Source organism: Cariama cristata, unplaced genomic scaffold (genome assembly GCF_000690535.1).
Source record: "Cariama cristata isolate BGI_N322 unplaced genomic scaffold, ASM69053v1 scaffold18613, whole genome shotgun sequence".
Taxonomy (NCBI): Eukaryota; Metazoa; Chordata; class Aves; order Cariamiformes; family Cariamidae; genus Cariama; species Cariama cristata.
Genome location: NW_009610370.1, coordinates 32,190 through 52,658, shown reverse-complemented (window position 1 = coordinate 52,658; position 20,469 = coordinate 32,190). Strand labels below are relative to the sequence as shown.

General features: G+C 41.4%; 1 protein-coding gene across 1 annotated transcript in view; it reads left to right on the top strand.

The window, feature by feature from the left end:
* Nucleotides 1-19,486, top strand: part of ADAMTS5 (ADAM metallopeptidase with thrombospondin type 1 motif, 5) — a gene marked incomplete at its 5' end in the record, with an annotated part of 28,217 nt that extends 8,731 nt beyond the window's left edge. Inside the window, 6 exons of the mRNA XM_009697869.1 lie at nt 5,822-5,989; nt 12,104-12,387; nt 13,590-13,773; nt 14,197-14,372; nt 15,194-15,369; nt 18,901-19,486. Coding sequence (XP_009696171.1) covers nt 5,822-5,989; nt 12,104-12,387; nt 13,590-13,773; nt 14,197-14,372; nt 15,194-15,369; nt 18,901-19,486 — 1,574 coding nt within the window. The remainder of the gene's footprint in view (nt 1-5,821; nt 5,990-12,103; nt 12,388-13,589; nt 13,774-14,196; nt 14,373-15,193; nt 15,370-18,900) is intronic.
* Between the last annotated feature and the right edge of the window lie 983 nt (nt 19,487-20,469).

The following is a 20,469-nucleotide window of genomic DNA, read 5'->3' as shown; positions in this document are numbered from 1 at the left end:
AACAGCCTGAGCTGTGCCCAGAGCCCCTTGCAGCTGATGTTCCAAGATCTACTAGGGTCCAAAGTCTGCAGGTTGCTTTCCTACTGCTTTCAACAATTTACTGATGTAGTCACGCTGTGTCCAACCTCGCGGGGAGAAGGAAGGCTGCGAGGAAAGGCTGTCAGTCCATTTCGGTGGTTGGTCTTTTTGCTGTTTGGGAAGGAACCAATTTAGAAGGCGGCTAGCTCCTCTTCACTTGCATGAGGGTAAACCCTGCCTCCTCACCATCTGTTTCTTTTACCATTTTGTGCATTCCTACAGCATAACTTAACTAAACACCATCCTGCTGGTAAAATTATGTCATTTTCACTCAGTGGGAACTGTCAACACCAGTAAGATGCTTCATTAAGTAGAAAACATGAGATGATGTACTGGCCCATTCTCAATCAGTCATCATTTTGCACAGCTGCTGGGAGCCTTTTTGTTTTTTCTTCCTTCAATAGCCTGAAGTTCATAGTAGTACAAAATGGCGTGGTGCTAAAATTGGCATTGTTTTTAAAAGCCTTCTTTCTAAGATTTGTGTTCCTTAAGTCTTTGCTTTCGCCCAAAGCTTTCTCTGGAAGTATGCTTACGTACAGGATCACTTGAAGGATCACCTGTAACCTTTTCATGTTGGTTCTTATGAAAAGAAGCACCCCACCAGTAAATGCCAGAAACCACCCTCGTGACCTGAGCAATATGTGGTAGTACCACCATGTATGTGATAATGCCAGCATGTTCATGGATGCGAGGGGTCGTGGGAGGGGGAGACTTTTCAGGTGGGAAGGGAAATGTCCCTTCTTTAATTCACGGATGCAAAAGGACAAAAGGCACAGGTGCAAAAGTACTTTGTTGTTCTCACTTCTGTGCTAAAAAGAGCATACCTTAGCTAGGTGGTATTTAGAGATTACGGATCACTGTGATATTTTTGATTTTTATTATTTTTAATGAAATGCAAAACCAGTTTTAAGAGTCATTTGTCATATGCGTTAATCTGTTTTAAGTCTGGTCAGAGTGCCTTAGAAGGCAAAGGTAGGATGGAGAGAAATTTAGGTTGTGATAAGAATTAGGAATTTTCATTCCATAAAATTCTTTGAAAGTTGCATTCGCAGTGTTTGTAAGCATGTATACAAAGTTAACTGGCAAATCAGTAGGGAGAGCTAGAAACCATATATTTAATGCTATAAACAGCTGTTTTCCTCACTAACATCATTGGTGGTTAATTTAGAAGCTCCAATACTGACAATCAGAATTATGTATTTTGGAAATTATTCACTACTTCTTTCTTTGTCGTGATTTCTTTTTAAATAATTTTTGAAAAATTTAAAAATAACAGGAGAAACTCACAAATACTTTGGGAAGCTGCTCCTCAAAAAGCTGAAGTCTGCCAAGTAAATGACTTAGTACTCGTCATGCATTAGAACAATGGCCTGATTTAATATGACAAAGTAGACACTGTTAATGAGGTATGTCCTCAGTTCACCCCATTTATCCCCGTAAAGTGTAGAAGTGATGCTGCAGTCTAATTAAAGGTGGAGCCAGTAGCTTGGCACTTTCCAGAAGATGACCCTGTTTCAGTTTCTTGTGCTTTTGCGAAAGTATTTGGGATGAAATGCTCTGTGCTGAACAGTCACCTGAGGAGGATTTCTTTTTATTTACCTACTCGGAACTTCTCCGCAGAGACGGCTCAGCCATTTCTGAGAGGGAGATTGATTTGCAATCATTTCATGGAAAAATTTTCAGTCTCTCTGCTCAAAGTGAAGAGCTTGAAATTTGGCCACAAGCTTTCTCATATCTGAAGGGTACTTATTTATTTTTTTTGTGTCTAAAGGAGGAAAAAGAAAGGAAGAAGAACAGCTTCAGTCCACAGTTCAGCGGTTCCATTTTCGGCAGAGTCAGCCCGTTGTCTCTCAGAGCAGAGAGGGAAGGAAACTACAGCATCTTTAGGCAGGGAAGCCAGGAGCAAGTTAAAGCACAGTCTACTCCCTGGCCTGCTCCAGGGGCGTTGGCATTGCGTGGCTGTGGGATTCCCGTGGTTTGATGTGCTGTGACCCCCTTGCTCTGGCAGTGGGTAGTCTAAACTAGAGGGTGCTTACCAATCGCACTGCAGGAGGAGCCGGGGCTGAAAAACGCAGGTAGGAAAGACAAAGAGATCTTTCCAAAGCCAGGGCTGATGAAGTTGGTGCAAGGAGGAACTTAGACCTGCAAAAACTGTGTTAAAAGAATGTCATAGGCAGGAGAGACACTCAAGAGATGTCCAAGTTGCACATTCAGAAGCATCAGCGTTAACGGGCCCCGTGCGTTTCTGCGCTGTATTAAGTCTTTTACTGCGGGCTCATCTGGGATGTCTGTCATGGAAGATGAACAAAGTTACGAAAGGTGAAGTACGGTTATGCAAGAAGGGGATTTGTATAGAGAGCAAAGTTGTATCTTACATGGGTGGAGTGTCGCAGAGCGGTAGCCGAGGGTGTTAAGGTTAAGAAACTTGAATTCTGTGTTGCAAGACTGCATCCTTCATGTCACAGAGATTTGGGTAGTTATGGATGGTGCTGTAAAATGTTGAGCGCTCTGAAAAATTAAGTTCTCAAATTGCTGGTTTGTGCTCAACTATTATTCATGTCCTACACTGAACATGCATTGTGTGCCACGTGATGTTATCCAGCCAAACTTTTTAGAACAATTCTCCAGCTTTTGTTACTTACCCCGAGCTGTTTAGTACCAAGTCCAATGACTTAGAAATGAAACTGCTTTTCCACTGACAAAACCTCATTACCTTATTTCACAAGCATGCTGCAGTGAAGTAGTTCTACAACTATGAGCAGTCTTGGGACATTAAATACAACAGCATTCTTCCTGCAACCTTTGAGCATACAAGTTGTCTCAGAGAAGACTGCTATAGTGAGGCTTAGGTCTAACCGGCATAGCGTTTTCTTGCTTGCTGGGCTAATTTTTTGCAAATATTTCTGTTTAATTGATGGGTAGTGTATGCATATTCAAGTGCATGTATTCAAGTAAAATATAAGAAACTGGCTGAAACCCCTGAGCAGCTCTGCGAAGCAGTGTGTGGTCCCGATCTCCATGAGGAGCTGCGCCGCATATTGAGGGGTCCATCAACAAAAGCTGGAGGAGAGGCCTAAAGCCCTCTCTAGTAAATGTTTGCTTAAGTTAGCAGAACGCTGGTGAAACATGCTACAAGGAGTTATTTAATGTCAGCAGAAAATGGTTCTAGTTACATGACTACTCGGCATGTGTTGAGGTTCATTAACCTGTCAGCTCTGCTCACAGTTCTCAGGCATGAGGTGTGACCGGTGCCATTCAGTGCGTCCGCCTGAACACAAGCTTAGCGATAACACGGTATGGAACAAATAACATCGTCTTTGCGTTTCCTGAGGGTGCTCATTGTCGGTGTCTAGGACTTTGGGAAAGTCAGAGGTAGTCCTCATTGGCACGGTAGCCGCTGATTCATTAAACGCTTAGCCTGTGGCGCTTCCACAGAGTTTGCTCTGTAGGTTAGAAGTGATGCACTGATTATTTGGTTACTCTGTCAGGGAAATGTGTCTGTTTGAAATAACCACCTTACTAGTGAATTATTTTGCTCAGCACCAGCATTTGGCTTAAATAAAACAAAGATGTTGTCACCTCTTCAGAGTAAGTATTTATATCGTGCTATATCAGATTGAAACTTGACATGAACCTACTGATATTCAGCCGTGTCTCGGTGCAGAATAAAAATAGCATTTAGCATATATACTATATATTCCATATATAGTAAGTATTGCCAAAGGAAAGTGGTTTTACCTATCAGAAAAAGATAATCTTGCATATAAAACACACCGGTAATTAGACGTGCCTTCGGTATGAAAGTTTGATTCATTGTGTTTTTGCGGCAACGTCCTTGTGGTACAGCATTGCAGTAGCAATTAGCAACAGTAGTAACAGGGAAAGGAGTATTACCTCCGATCAGTGTTAACCCAGGTTCCTTGAACCAATTCTTTCTAGCATTTATAATACTACAGGGCCTTTTATTCAAATAGTAGCTGTATTGGAATGATGTTGGTAAATGTGTGCCCGTCAGGGGAAGAGAGGAAAAAAGAGAAATGCCCTTTTCATTCTCCTTCCCACCTGCTCCCCCATGGGGGTTCAGTAGCCGCAGCAGACCGACTGGCTGTTCCCAGTCATTGCTGGTACAAACAGAAATGACAGATCAAAGTCCTCTGGTGGCTTTTCCTGGAGCTCCATCCTTAGGTCGGGAAGCCAGCATCTGAGTAAGGCTGCCAGGTGCTACCTTGGCTTCTCTCAGAGGACAGAAACCCTGATTTCTGATCTCCTGCAGCCTTAACGCAGACTTCTGGTCAGGTGGCTACTTCCCTAATCTCAGATACAGCGCAGCAGTGAGTGCTACCTTCATCTCTTTCCTCTTGGCTTCTCCCCCAAAACAGATGAAAACAACATAATAGCAAGTTTAGGTAAGGTAAAATTTACTGATTTTCTTCTTTCCCAGCCTATATTGTAGGTTTTATTATAGTTATTGCTCTTGTCATGCCTATTACTATGGATATCAGAATACAATGCCCTGCCATCAGTGTCCCTCCTTGTGTCACCTTGCAGCTAGTCTACAGCAATTTCACCAAAATACGAAGCCGATGGTATGTAGAAGGCTTTTAGTTACTGCAGAATAGTACAAGGTGTCTCTTCAGCTGCTATTTGAGGGCATCAGGTTTATTTCTGTGCAGTGGCTTTGACAGGTGGTCTTTGTCCTTATTATTAAAGCACTCTTGGTCTAGCCCTGGATGTCTGGTTAATCATCTCCTGGCCTAGGTTGAAGACTGTGAGCGTAAAGTTCAGGCTTGAGCTCCTTGCAGCTTTGGTTCCCATTCAGTCTTCTACCTCTTGGATAGGGAGTTGGCTGTGAAATAATCCAGTGTGTGCACAGAAATTAAAATTAAACCTGATGTTTACAGAGGGAACAACGTGTTGCCTGAAATCTATTATTGTTGCCCAGAGACTAGAGAAGATGGGGATGACTCATCTACAGAAAAAGTTGCTGTCACACTTAAAAGAACCCATCTGGCCCTGGACCGACCTCCCCTGGACATTAAGGATTTTTGCAAGTTCCATCATGTGCTGCTTTGTGTGCACATTATTTTGTGTTCCAATATCCAACTGGAATACAGTCCAAATGGAAATATCCAATTCCATATACATTTAAAAATAAAAACCAGCAAAACTAAAACCCTAACGAAAACAATACTAAAAACCACTTTCCCACAAAACAAGACTCTCTACATGGAAGAGACTGAAAACATGATTCAGATTGTTTGATGTATTGTAGAGGGTCCTCGCACTTCAGCGAGGAGTGCACTTTAAGAATGCACATACAGTTTGTTTAGTTGCTCCATAAATACTGGCATTTTTGTCCATTTAGAATGATATTGTAGCTCCTTTCTCGACAGTTGCAGAACATCTTTACAGAGTGAAGTATTAGTCTTTCTTGCTGGAGATGATTTGGAAAAACAGTAAGAACTAAATTGTTGACTAATAGAAACAAGTACAGTTCACTTTAGTCCTCATCAGGATTCAGCACAGTTCGATGATGTCAGCTGACGGCATTACTTCCTTGCTATATGTAATGGTGTAAACTGTCACAGCTTTTTTGCCTTCAAGCAGAGAGACCACATTTCAAGCATCCTGCTTTGCGCTGCTGTTCAAAATTTGAGAATGAATTATACAATCCATTTTACCCTGACTATGAGCTCCAGCTGCTAAACTCTGTCACGGATATTTATTTCTTTCATTTCTATAGGGCATTTGCTTGGGCTTTCCCATGATGACTCAAAATTTTGTGAGGAGAACTTCGGCTCCATGGAAGATAAGCGCCTGATGTCCTCCATTCTGACGAGCATCGATGCTTCAAAACCCTGGTCCAAGTGCACTTCAGCAACTATAACAGAATTTTTCGATGATGGTCATGGTATGTATCGTCACGCCTTGTGTCAGCTGCATGTTAGTTTTTACTGTGATCTATTTTTTTAATAAGAACATTTTATTGTTCTTGTTCAAGCTTGTTCATTCCTTGCTCATCTTCAGGACTATGTCAGAAGTGCTTGCAAAACAAAGCAAAAGTCTGAAAGGCTGGCAGAGTCTCACCCTCCTTTTGCGTGGTTCAAATGGAGGAGAAAAGAAAGAGTTGATGAAGTGCGTGTTGGCAATAATTTGGTTTGGAACAAGGAGAGGTTTTTTTAAAAGCATGAAATCAGTCTTGTCTTCCCAAATGCCACAGATATGAGCTCAGAGAGTACTTTAAACAGAGGACACCAGGAAATGGCTTTTTCCTCACAGAAATTAAAATGGGTGATACCGTCTCCTTAGCATTAGCCTACAGATACGAGTGGAGTGTATGTGTTCTTGTTACCATTAATGACATCAACTATGTTTATAATGTCATTATATTTATTACATTATAATGCCATTGTATTTATTATGTTTATGTAGAGGGGCTGTAAGCAAGAATTAAGACTCCTCTGAGCTCTTTATGATAAAAGATTACTTCTGCCCCAGGAGCTTACCTTCCAAGTCATGTAACTAATGTTTGTTAAATATGTCATTTACCCTTTGGAGAATAAGTGCAAAACTTTCATTTTCTGAAGGCAGTAATAAAAAAGCATAGTCTTCTCTCTTTAATGAATTTTAAAGTCTTCATTGTGCTCCCAAAGCAACTGCAGTTCTTAACCAAACCATTCAAATTCCAAAATGCTGAGATAAAAATGACATAATTGAGTGAATGGATCAAGTTGTTATGGTAACCAAAATGCTTATGGATAAAAAGTGTGGTATGTCTGCTGAATGTAAAGGGGTTTTTGCTTTTAAAAATTTTGTCGGCTAATTTCAGTCCTCTGAAATATTTTCTCCTGTTTTCCTCTACTGGAGAATGACTTCATTTTTTCTCTCAGTTTTATTAGATCCATTAATCTGTACTGTCCTGTTTTATGGTCCATATTGCTCTGGCATTGACTTAATATTACCAAGTTAGTTTCCACATACAAAGAGAACTTTCCTTTTCGAGTTTAATTACTGAGGCACAATACAGTGCACTGGGGTAACAAAAAGGGACCTCCCTCGCCATCCACGAATGACCTCTAGGAGAGCACAAAAAACTCTGAACTACATTTTCTCTTCTGATCCTCTCCTGCTGCAGGCCAGTAGAAAGGTTGTTCTCATTTTTTGCCTTTTTTTTGTGACCTGACTTCTCTTTACTGTGTATCCAGCTAGCTACTTTCTCCGACAGTAAAGAAGGCAGAGAGCGCATTTCTCCCACTCACCTCACCTTTGGCTCGTTGGTACCTGGGGGGATCCTTGAAATTTGGACCCTTATCCATGAGCCTGGCCCAGGCTCAATGTGGAAGTAAGAGGGGTCTGTAACAATCAGCGCTACAGGTCTAAGAATATAAGTCTGCCAGCATTTTTCAGTAAAAGTAGGTAGGAGCTTCACATCCTTCAGAGCTGCATTACGGTCTCCTTGCTCATCATGAGTGCCGACTCCTGTACAAGAGGTTTGGCAGTCCTCAGCCGCCGACACTTCTCACAAAGTCATCTGTTCTTTGCTGCACATAAAGGGCTTAGGATCTGTCAGTCTGGTAACGGATGGGTTAGGGTACATTGCCCTTTCTAATACTCATGAGTAGTTATCACTCAGGCATGCAGTCTCAAAGAGTTATCGATGTGATGAAATAATTCATAGAAAATTTGAACCTCTCGTCATAGAGGTCCATAGTCCTCTGGGAATTAATTCTATTACTGATGCTATTGATATGTTTTCAAAGTTTAGGGAATCTCTCTTCTTGACAGATCAGGCCTTCAGAGACCTTTTCTAAGTAAGAGTCTTCCTTCTCTGTTGAAGTTTATAATTTTTCAGTTATTTAGTTTAAACCAAAGATTTGTTTTAACAGAACACAAATGCTATCTATGAAGTAAAAATGGAAGCCAATGATTTAAATTGCAGTTTCTTCAAATTATTGTGCTGAAAGGACATGCGTTATTTTAGGAAGGGAACTTCTGGTTTTATTTTCTTCTTCCAGCCAGTGAATGAATCCATAGCTCCATAATTCCCATTTGTAATGTACGCTGAGTGTACCAGAAACCACAGGATCCTAGTAGAGCATGACGCTGCCTTTCAGACTGCTTTGGGCTGATCATAAAACAGTGCAAACGTGCCATATTTCCCTGTTTCCTTCACAAGAAGCATGTGTCTGTCTGCTTTTTGGGTTGCTCATTTTTTTCCTTAGCTGGGGCAGATGTACTGCCGTATAGTTGCAGTGGTTTCCCTCCCTTTTTGCTTTCAGGAACAAGCTCCCCTGCAATCTTCCCATAGAAAAAAGAAAATCCTCTCTCAAGTGCTGCTAGGCAGAAGAAAAAAACCTTAACCATTCAGGTATAATTTTGAGCCGTGCTGCAGGCGTAATGTAGATAAGGAAGGCATAAAATAGGAGTTGCAACAAAAGAATAAAGATGTTCACGTACCAGGCTTTCTTTTAGGATGTTTGTGACCGGATTTTACATAGTCATGGGAAGCTTAGGTGGGAAACACCGAGCCAGAGGAGACTCTTCCATTCTCTGATAGGCAGCAAAAGCAGTTTGCATTGGGCTTTTGGTCTGAGTGGGCATGAGCTTATGAAGTGTGCTTTGTGACAAACGGGGCATGGCAGCATTGGGGTCAGGAAATCAATCGCGTGCTTCATCTGCTGCTCCTTATGGGTAAGCAAAATGAAATGTGAACGAAGTCCAGAAGTTTGGATCTGTGAGCACTATTCGATTACCAAAGCACAGTCAGTGTCTTACCAAAGCTTTAAGTAAATTTCCCATATAGATTTGGGTATTCACCCCATACTGCTGTAACAGAAAACATCACAGTCTTGACTCCCTAAGTCCTTAACATCACATTGTCAAGTACTGATGTTCCTGTTTTCTAAATTTGGAAAGTGATGTTGGGGACTGGTCTCATCTTATAAAATGTGAGTATTTACTATATAGGTAGGTACTCCTAAACTGGGTATTTTGAGTTCCCGTCGTAGTGCAGAGGGGTCTAATGAATGGCATCAGTGGTTTGACTGATCTCATCAGTGGTGCTGAATTACACCAGAAACTCGTTTGCCTGAGTAGTGAAACATCTGAAAGCTGACTGAATTGCAGACACCAGCATTACACAGGTTAAAGTCAGCTAAATAAATCCCGATATAAATGTCTCGTCCAAGGTCAACCAGGAGGTCTGGGGAGGATCAAGGTGCTGATTCCCTGTCTCCTGAGGCCCACTCTGAGAACCATAAACATCATTGTCATGATATCACCATTCGTTTTATGCTCATGAGATGACCCCAGCCAGCAGTTTGACATTTAGGAAGAAAAGGTTCAGTTAGTGTACCCAGAAGACGGTGACATTTATTTCCATCTGCTTTTCGCCAGCCCTCTCCTGAGGTACTAATTGCCTTTCTTGCCATGCCAGCCAGGAGGCTATGGTATGATTGCTTGCTGTTTATTGTGGTTAGTCAGAGTGCTGCATGCTCTCTGCAACCTGAAACACGGACTATTTCTATTTTAATTAATTTATATTCTCGTTATCTGTTTCCTGCACAGATCCTACGCTGCCTTTTTTTTTCCCAAGATATATTACACATAACATTGAGGAGAGATAATGAGATGGTTTAATTAACACTGTCATCAGCCAACAATGTTGCTCTGTTCCAAGGCACACAGATGTTCTTTGGTACAGGGGACAAACAAACGGGAGTAGCAGTATATACGTGCTCTGTACGTTGCAATGTCACGTAGTGAATTGAAGCTGTCTCTGCCCTCTCAACCAGGGGGCCCAGGGCAAACCATGCCCCAACTTCTCAACTCTTTTCTTACCATTACAAGTAGGAGGTTCGACCAGCTGGTGGTAAAAACACCTGCACTTCATTGCAACCTGTCTAAACAGAGACACTGCCACTACCTGTAAATGTAAAGACCTTTTTTTTTTCTTTTTTTTTCCCTGTGGGGATTCCTCAGGGGCCTTTGCTATCTTCAGTTTTGAATTTATCATCCGAGATCAGCTGGAACACCTGGCTTTGTAGAAATTATATGTGTTTCCTCAGAGCGGTATCGGTTAAGGAGAAGTTTGGATCTCATTGCCTTGCGTTCTGGAGGGGAAAAAATGCTTTATTTGCTATGTAAGGTTGTGAAACCTGTTTGTTTTTCACATGTGAAAGATATTCAAATGAGTGTTAACTAAAATGATTGACAGATCAAGTCTATGCAAGGATATGACTTTTTTTTCTTTTTCTCTAAATTTATATTTCCAGTCATGTCAGTCATGGGGTAGATCTCAGTGATGGGCAGCAGTGTCTGTCATGGCGAAATTAAGTGTTATTACGATGGTTTAAAATACTGAATAACGGTTCCACTTGGGAATTTGATCAACTGCAGTATGTACACAATAGTAGCATATACTACTGAACGTTGACATGCTCATGCCTTCCCATCACCGCCCTAACACTGTACTATTAGCTTCCTCCTTCATCACAAGGCATGTGAGGTAGGACTTCTGCTGTTACTTTTACAAAGTGGATTTTTGACAGCAACGTTTCCCAATTTTGTCATTTACAGAAATTCCGGAAGAAAAATCTGTGCTTCCTCACTCCTCAGCATGTCTCTAATATTTTACACTACAACAGACTTTGAGCGCTATGGGTACTTTTAATTATCTTTATCTCATGGCACTCAGCTCATCAGTTAGCATTGGCACACCTTGTCTGCATTAAAAAAAGTCAGCATAATCCAGATTAAAGATAAGGCTAGGGTAGATCGAGGTCAGCAAAGGACAAATGGAACAGGTTTAACAAGACAGAGAGTTTTTTGGTAGTAAGGGATGATGCAGAAAGAATTTTTCACTGATTTGGCTAATTGGCCTTAGTCTTTAGAGGAAAAGAAGAACAATTACAGTAAATGTGCGTTATGCAGAAAAAACCCAAGCCACTGAGAGATGGGGTATTTGGTTTGTTTAAATTCACTGCCATAACTTGAAATTCTATTCCATTTTGTGTAAAAAGTGAGGGTTTTATAGATAGCCTCTTTTCACCCATGAGCCAACTGAAGAATACTGGTGTAGGTTCCAAAGTGAGGTAAATCGTGGTAAGTTATTTTGGCCAAGGATAAGTGAAGCTTGCCCAGACCACATATCCCTTTCATGAAGTGTAAAAGAGGTTACACTGACTAAATAGTTCTGTGTGTCAACAAGTGAGGTTTCCAATAGTAGTAAAAAAAAAAAAAAATCTATTGGTAGATCCTCTGGAACGTAAATGTGAATTCCATGTTTAGAGTGTGCCAGACAAATCTTGACCTCTGCAATATATCTCAAAATATATGTACAATTTTTTATGTTTATGCTATTTTTTTCTTTTCTTTCTGTTATTTATGTATTTCTGTATAAAATGGATAGCCCTTTTCAGACTAATTCCAGAAGCAGCCAAGTATCATTCCTTACAAGGAAACCCCAGTCCAGATTTACTGCCAGCATGAGTTTTGATATGCAGCTTCGATTTTTCCTTTGATCTGTTGAGTTTTTTTTCTTTTTGTTTTTTTTTTCTTTTTTTGCTAAGTGCATGCCTCATTGGCTACAAGTCTGGTTTCTGTGACTTTTCTGGCATCTCTTTAGAAGCTTTACCACGTCTGACGTTCTATCTCAAAATTCAAATGACAACTTTGCTTACTTTGCCATGAGTCCTGATCGTTGCTTAAATCACAAACTGATAAATAGAGTGGAGTGTGTTCAGAGTCAATTCAAATAAAGGGATAAAAGGCCAAAGGGACCCAAGTAAAACTCATTTACACCCTCAGATTGGAAACAGGCAGCTCAACACCCGGTGCACTGCTGGGTGCAATAGTATGACCTTGTCCAAAACCTGATGACACCTCAGAGAGCCTTTCTGTTCACGTCAGCATCCTTTGAATGAGATTCCTTGTCAATACTGGTCTGCCGAACTTGAATGACAGGTTTGCAGCACTGCAGAGGAAACTGGGCAACGAGTAATAATAAGTTGGTTTGCTCTTTTAGGTAACTGTTTGCTGGACCAACCAAGAAAGCAGATCCTGGGCCCCGAGGAGCTGCCGGGACAAACCTACGATGCCATTCGTCAGTGCAAACTGGCGTTTGGAGCTGAATACACGGTGTGTCCCGGTATGGATGTGTGCTCTCGCCTCTGGTGTGCGGTCGTGCGCCAAGGGCAGATGGTTTGTCTGACTAAGAAGCTGCCTGCCGTGGAGGGAACACCGTGCGGAAAAGGGAGGATCTGCCTCCAGGGAAAATGTGTTGACAAAACCAAGAAGAAATACTACTCAGTAAGTTACCGGGGAACTTCAGAAGGCATGATCCTCAAAGGCGCTGATTTTTGTGGGAGTGAAAGGGACTTTGTGGAAGTCAGATTGAAAGCTGCCTTATTTTTGAGCATGTAATTGGAGTGTTATTGGTGAGGGATAGAGGAAAAACGCTGCTGAGTTTCAGGAAGCGTGTTTTCTTCTTGAAGTATGGAAGCCTTCATTCCTAGGGAAACTGGGAGCATCCCTTCAGAGCAGAGGATTTGCCCATTTGGTAGGTCAGGTCTCAGGACATACGGAAAGATTGTCAAGGACCTATTCTTAGTTTCCTGACTTCTTGGCAATGGACTGTGAGATAAATTAAATCTGTAAATTTAATCTACAGCCCTCATCTGAAAGGCCCCAAGGCCCTAACTGTAGTGAAGAGAAAAGTGAATGAAGTTCATCCAGAATATAATTCCTGGAGCAGAAAAGTTTGTAACTCCAATGACAGAGTCCCCTCTGTCAACTTTATACATCTGGGGTGTGCCCAGACTCATGAGAACTGTCAACTGCACAGTTCTGGTGCTTCTACATTTACTGGGTAGACAGTAGCACTGCTGCGTCCGTTACACCCACAGAAAAGGTATGGACTTGTAGGGCTTTGTGGAGATATTTGCAAACTATCAGAGTCACTCAAATCAAGGTACAGCCCTTTAACGCCCTTTTTTTATGGAATTACACACTTCTACATGCTGTTGCAATACTCTTTCTTGGTAGCCAGTTTAGCAGAGTTGCAAACTGTATCTGACAACTCCATCTCTTGCAGTAATTCAGAGCAATACCTACACATCACAATAATTGCATTTAATTCATCATAGATTAGCCTGATGAACATATTCTGGGAGCCGAATCCCCTGGAGCTAGTTTAAGGGGCCCTGTTGGTAGGAATAGCAAAAAATAAGAGAGCAGCACATGAGACTACAGGTGCTATTTCTGGTGCATGGGTGTCCTCTGTGAAACAGGCTGAAGGCAGGTGTGCAGAGCAAGGTGCCAAATGAGATGTCATCAATACGCAGATAAAAGACAGACTGGGAGAGAGAAGGCTGCTAAGACCTGTTACCCCTGATTAAATTGACCAAGGAGTCGCCTTCAGTTGCAGAAAACATTAGCAGTGTCTGTGAGATGTAGCACCTTTATTCATCCTGGGATGATGTCCTTACCTCCCACTGTTCCATATATTTCAGGCTTCAAGCCACGGTAACTGGGGGTCCTGGGGACCTTGGGGACAGTGCTCCCGTACCTGTGGCGGAGGAGTTCAGTTTGCTTATCGTCACTGCAATAACCCAGCTCCGAGAAACAACGGCCGGTACTGCACTGGCAAGAGGGCTATCTACCGCTCCTGCAACGTCGCACCCTGCCCGGCAAATGGTGAGTGCCCTCCTGCCAAAGTGCCTCTGTGTTCATAGATAGTAAATAGTGAACATCTACTGTGAAAAGAAACAACAAAGGTCCATTGTGGTTCCTCCAAAATGTATTTACCGAGACACTTGTCATTAATACAATACCGTAATTCTTCCCCCATCCCCACCCTGATGCCATTCGGGAAGGACACCTGAATGAAAAGAAATTTCAGTCCTGGAAAATGAACCGTAATGCAAACTTTAGTGCTTTAATGCATATGGTGTCATGGGAAGATTTCCAAGCTGAAACAGTTGAAGGCCAGTTCTAAGTAAAGAGGTGAAGTGACGCAACTTAAAAACTATTTTAAAAAGAAATTGGAATAATAGATGGGCATAATGATATTTGCAGCGTGGTCTGAAATAGTCACTAATGCTGTGAATAATTCTACAGCTAAATCTTTTCGACAAGAGCAGTGTGAAGCAAGGAATGGCTATCAGTCTGACGCAAAGGGTGTCAAGACATTTGTTGAATGGGTCCCCAAGTATGCTGGAGTACTTCCCGGAGACGTTTGCAAGCTCACCTGCCGAGCCAAAGGAACTGGCTATTATGTGGTATTTTCTCAGAAGGTAATGGCATCTCCAGTCGTGATTTCGTGCTCCAGTTTGGAAGTGTCCTGTATCTTAGAAATCTTCCAAGGAAAAGAAGTTAATCATATGATTCAAAGATTTAACTGTGATTAGATTTAATGGTTTGATCCACTGGTTATACATTAGGACCAGAACTGGCCTCTAAAATGAGAGAAGTTTTTCCACATCTCAGTATGTGGATTCATGAAAAATACGGGCCTCTCGGTGTGCTCTGCACTGGTTTGTTTTCAGTAGCGGATAAAGGGGTTTCTGCCTGGAGAGTCATCTGTCATTCTGGGGTTTTCTGGAGGAGAAAGAGTACTATGAGTAAAAGAGTAAGTTTTACCCTGACTTATGTTAAGGGAGTCCAGAGTAACTCTATGGGAGCCAATTAATATGGAATAATTAGCCAATTAGTATAGATGTGACTTGCGGTCAGTTTGTTATATCAGATGCAAGTCAAACTGAAATGTCTCCCATGCTTATACTTGCAGTTTTCTGCTTCTAGATGTTACGAAGGTAACGTGGAGATGTAGAGAGCTCAAATGCACGGCTATCTACAAGTACTGTTGTTGTTATTATTAATAAGCTGCGAGATCGTCATTAAAGCCAAGGTCATTTTAGTGTCTTACGGTGGAGTTATCTGTCATTGCTTTCAGCCCTTTGCTAAATTTCATCTGCTTTTGTGCTGGGAATGTTAAAGAAACTCCGTCTGGTCTGTAAGCGTAGGCACTCTGCTCTGAGTAGGTTTTTGGCAGTCAGATTCACAAAAGCAAATCCTTTCCATGGTAGTTTTAACTAACGGTCCTTTGCTTGCCTAGGTAACTGATGGTACTGAATGCCGACCGTACAGTAATTCAGTCTGCGTCCGGGGAAAATGCATCCGAACTGGTTGCGATGGCATCATCGGTTCAAAGCTCCAGTATGACAAATGCGGGGTGTGTGGAGGAGACAACTCCAGCTGCACAAAAGTCATGGGAACCTTCACCAAAAAGAGGTATTGATCTTGAGTATTAGTAAATGCATCTTGTTGTACACATAGTAACTGCTATGTGCTTGCTTGCTTTCTATCTCAAAATGCAATTTACTTTTATATGAAGACTCAGCCAAAAAGTACATTGCCTGTGCTTTATTGCACTTGCCAGATGTTTACAGCTGGCATCTTAGCATTACCCCGAAACTGGCAAAAAATCACCTGGCAAAACACTGTACCCCGTTCATTTCTGACACAAAGTGCCGGTGATACAGGTGAGCACCCCGTTAATGGGAAGTCTGCCTAGAATAAGGCATAGCATCTTGTGCTGCTTGCTCGTCTTGCTGTGTCCCATGGCTTGTGGTTTCTCGAGGAGAGAGGAAAGGGAAGAGAGAAGTGAATCAGAAAACTGTTGGGGTCAGAGTAATCTGGGTATCTCTGAAACTTGGCATTTCCCAGATAATGCTGTGTTAGCAAGTTACACACTGAAAATGTGTTTCATCTCATTTAACTTTGAAGAACAAGAAGGACATTCCACCTGATATAGTGACACGGATCCCTTGTGTGGTTAGTGGAGAGAAGCAGACAGCATGAGAGCAGAGCTGTAAAAGTCTTCCATAATAGCCGAGAGGGATTGTACCCGAAAAGGACCTTTTCATACTGCTGAGTGTAGGTGGAGCTTGGATGACTGGATGAGATGTCAGAAGTACACATAGGCTTAAGCATGGCATTTGCTCTATCCCTTCATGTCCATTGGCAGAATGTTGATCTCCAGATGGATTTTTTTGTTTAAGGCAAAATATTTATAGCAGTTATCCATAAGACATTTTTCTGCCAGAGTTCAGCTTTTAACTGTAATTATACAAGTAAAATAAAAGGAACCGGCCCCTGTGGTTTTCCCTGACCACACTGAGGGCAGGAGTAAGCTTTCTACTGAGACACCAATGTCGAGTAAGTCTGCTTTCTGTCTGCACTCTTGTTTCCTTCCCTCTTCAAGTCTTAAGATTCATAGAAAAATGAGGATTTTTAATTATAATTTATATACCTTCCAAGGTCTCAAAGGACTGCTGTAGCGATCTACTTGCAGAAACGTTCAGTTGACAATTTCTGCTCAGTACCTGTGACTGCATTAGTGTGCCATCTTTTAAAATGTACATAAACTCTGTTTTGCTTTGTATTTTCCAAATTCTTACCTAGCATATTGAAAGCTACCAGAAGTTGGAATCTGACTCCTGAAGTGACCTTTTATTTCTATACATTTCGACATACTGATTAATAACAGTCAAAAATGACTTTGAGAGTGAATTTATTCTAAAACTAAACATAACTAATCTTCTTCCTGGTAAACCAATGATTACTCACCTAAGGATGCCAAAACACCTCTGCCAAAAAGAATGACTTTCCATCCAAATTAGTAATTATATAAACCAAATCTTTTCCAGTTTATAAATATTGAAATGTCTGGGATGTCTAAATGAAGAAGACAGTGTGAGATGATACACTTCGTGTGATTCAGTAATGATGCTTGCGCTAGAATCCAGGCTCCAGCAACAATGTTAAAGGGACACCATGAATTTCAGTGCGGCCAGATTTGTAGCACAGATATACTTGGAAATGAAGAGATTCTATTATAATTATTCCTATGAAGTTACCATCTTACTCCTCAAATCATGCCTTTAACTGAAATGAGACTGGTCAGGGAGTAAAATATTAAATCAACCTCAATGCATTCAAAAAGTCGCCCCATTTAGACAGTAATAGTCAACCTGTAAGTAACAAGTATGTTCTAACTTGATTTTGATTGAATTTTGGAGTGACGAGGATTTATTTTTTACTGGAAGTACTGTTTGAGACAATTCCCTTACGCAAGTAACTGACTTTAAAGTAAACCCTTCGTTAAAATAATCAATTCTTAATTGTCTCTAAACTCTTTTAACATATGAAAGGGTAGTGGCTGTAGTACATTATCTTCCTCCACTGAAAAATAGCAGCTCCTGCATTGCTCTGCATTATAAACCAAGCTGTAGTAATCTGTACATTAAATGTACCGGGAAACTACTAAATGTACGAGGGGAAATTAATATTTCCCATTGCAGACAACTGCCATAACAACATTTGCTTGTACTTTTTTCTTTTAAAGCAGTCAAAACACAATCTTCTGGAAAACTTGCTTCCTAAGAACTTTTTTTAAAAGACCGTAAAGCCAAATTGTCAGAAGTTGGGAAAGAGGAGAATTAAGGCTGCACGTGCTTCTTCATGCGCGTGGAGTGTTACAGTTCTTTATGCAGACGACTTGAATTCTCCAGCATTGCTTTTGGTTTTTGAACAAATGATTTAGTAACTTTAATAACATGTTTTAACAGAGTTATCTTGGTAACTGTTATGTAAAAATATTTGTGCAGTGCTGTAGAGCAGAGTTCCCCCCTAGCCTGTTTTTCGCACCATATTCCTTCGGCTTTATGGAGGTGCTAAATCAATAGAGCTTTAGTCGTTGTCCCGTAACTGCTGGAAATAGCCGGGGACTAGCACTAGCGTTTAATCTGTAGTCTGTGCAGTCTCTACTTGTGCAGCCAAAAATGCTCAAAATTAGCAGTCTGTTCTTTAAACCATCCCAAAGGAGAACCCTTCACTCATATATTTTTGGTATATTTTCTCATTCCTTCTTTTCTAGAAGTTTCAGCACTAAACTTTTCAGATAGGAGATACTTGCAGGATGGTTTTCTCACAGGTGTAGAAAGAAAATACATGTCTCCAAAGTCCAGCTGGTAGCTTATAGCTATGTGTAGTCTTTAGATTCTTCTGTGGATCAATAAAGTTAAAATAAATAACATACTCGAGAGAGTGGTAAGTTCCAGCATACTTGCAGGTTTTGAATGCTTATCACTTTCAGCAGAAGAGCTAAATACCTTTTTAAAAATCTGAATTAAGATACTTCATAAGTAGCAACAGAGACAACTCTGTGATGGTACAAATTAAACATTTGGGTGCACCTCATATTAGACACTTGACAATTAATCTTTGGCCTTATGAATTTCAAAGTAAATTAATTTTTTCTCAGTGATCAAGATTATTTTTAAATGTTCCCAAGGTACCTCTGCCCAGCTGTTACTCTGCTCCTGCTTTTCTTAATCATCATCATAGCAAAGACAGCAAGAAACAGCTGTAACCAATGCATATCTCATTATCTTTTCCTTGGCAGGCAAAGCGTGCGTCGTATTTCATCTCTCCTACCCTTTGCTGAAATGTATCAGCTCTCTGTTATTTTTCATTCCTCTTGTATGTGATTCATGTAAAATTGCTACTAAAGCTAAAGATTAAGCAATTTGAAATAAGTGCGGTAGAGATTTCTTCAAGAACCAAAAGAACAATGCAAACAGTGGAACCTGGTTAAATTCATCTCAGATGAGCCTCAAGCCAGATGGATTCAGGGCCTGTACTGAAACGAAGCAAGATGTGACATGCCAGTGGCTTCAGTAGGCGTTGCAGTAAGACTTGGGGCTTATTTCATGCTAGCTACTGAATACTCTCTTCTTTTTTTTCTTTCCCTTCATTCAGCAAGGGCTACACAGACGTTGTGAAAATCCCCGAAGGGGCAACCCACATCAAAGTTCGGCAGTTCAAGACTAAGGACCAGAGCAGGTTCACCGCGTACCTGGCCCTGAAAAAGAAAAACGGTGAGTACCTTGTCAACGGAAAATACATGATCTCCACTTCCGAAACGATCATTGACATCAACGGGACTGTCATGAACTACAGCGGCTGGAGTCACAAAGACGATTTCTTGCACACAATGGGACACTCTGCCACAAAAGAGATTCTTATTGTGCAGATACTTGCGACCGATCCGACTCAACCAGTGGACGTCCGCTATAGTTTCTTCGTGCCAAAGAAGCAAGGGCAAATGACTAACTCTGTCACCGGCAGCGGCGGCAGCAGCAGCGGCAGCAGCAGCAAAGTAACTCCCCAGCTCACGCAACCCCGCTGGGTTACGGGGCCGTGGCTTTCTTGTTCTCGAACGTGCGACACAGGATGGCACACCAGGACTGTCCAGTGCAAAGATGGGCATGGAAAATTAGCGAAGGGATGTCTTCTCTCTCAGAGACCCTCAGCATTTAAACAGTGCTTGTTGAAAAAGTGTTAACCTGTGGTTCTGATCTTCTTTAAAAGAGGTTTGATTAAGCCATTGTTGACATACTGGTATTAGGTCTGCCCAGACAGAGAGAAGCAAAGGCTTCAACGTACTTACATACAGTCTCAAATTATGGGCAGAATCTGCCTATTTGGACCAAATGAAGATGTGCACTGCTTTAAATAATAGTAGGGTGATCTTAATATGTCACAAAACTAAGCATTAAATTTGTTATAAGCCCTCTGTGTCTGCAAAAATATAACACAAAATAAAGCAAAAGAAGAAAAACTAGCGAATGGAGGATCCTGGGATATTTGAAGGTTACAGAATCATCTCCCCTTTTTCACCTACCTCTAATACAGTATGTCCTTAGAAAACGTCACATCTACCCATGATACCACAGTAGCTTATTTTGTACTGTCTTATAAATATCTTTCATTTGGTATGTCACTTTATATCTCTTGGTCCTATGAAAAAATCGAAAGACAAACTACATAAGCAAAGTGATTGACCAAAGTATATCTGCAGCCCTTGTGGACTTAGTCTGTTCTTCAGAAAGGGCCGCAGATGTTTTACTGGAAAATGAAGAGCTTGCTGCTGGTTTTCAAAAGTAATACCTTTTGGTTTTGACAAAAGGAAACACGTTTTCACGCTAGGAATTTCCTGACAGCAGGTCATTGTTCTATGACAAATACTGTGTTTCCACCAAGAAATTCTCAGAAGGAGCGTTGGCAGCAGCTTGCAGACCAGGGATCCCCACGTGTACACTGCTCAAACACCGGCACCGTCAGCGACTCCTCACCACGTGTATGTCAGACACAGGCAGAAGGAGGATTTGGCTGCTCGGAGGAATTTGTGTACACTCTGCTTGTCAACCTTCCCCTGGTTCCAGCTGTGTCACAGCTTGAGGTCCTTGTTGTCGATGAGCAAGAGCTGCTAGCTGCTTCTTTCCGTAAAACAAAGGCATACTGTATTTTGTAGAAACTAGTTAGAGA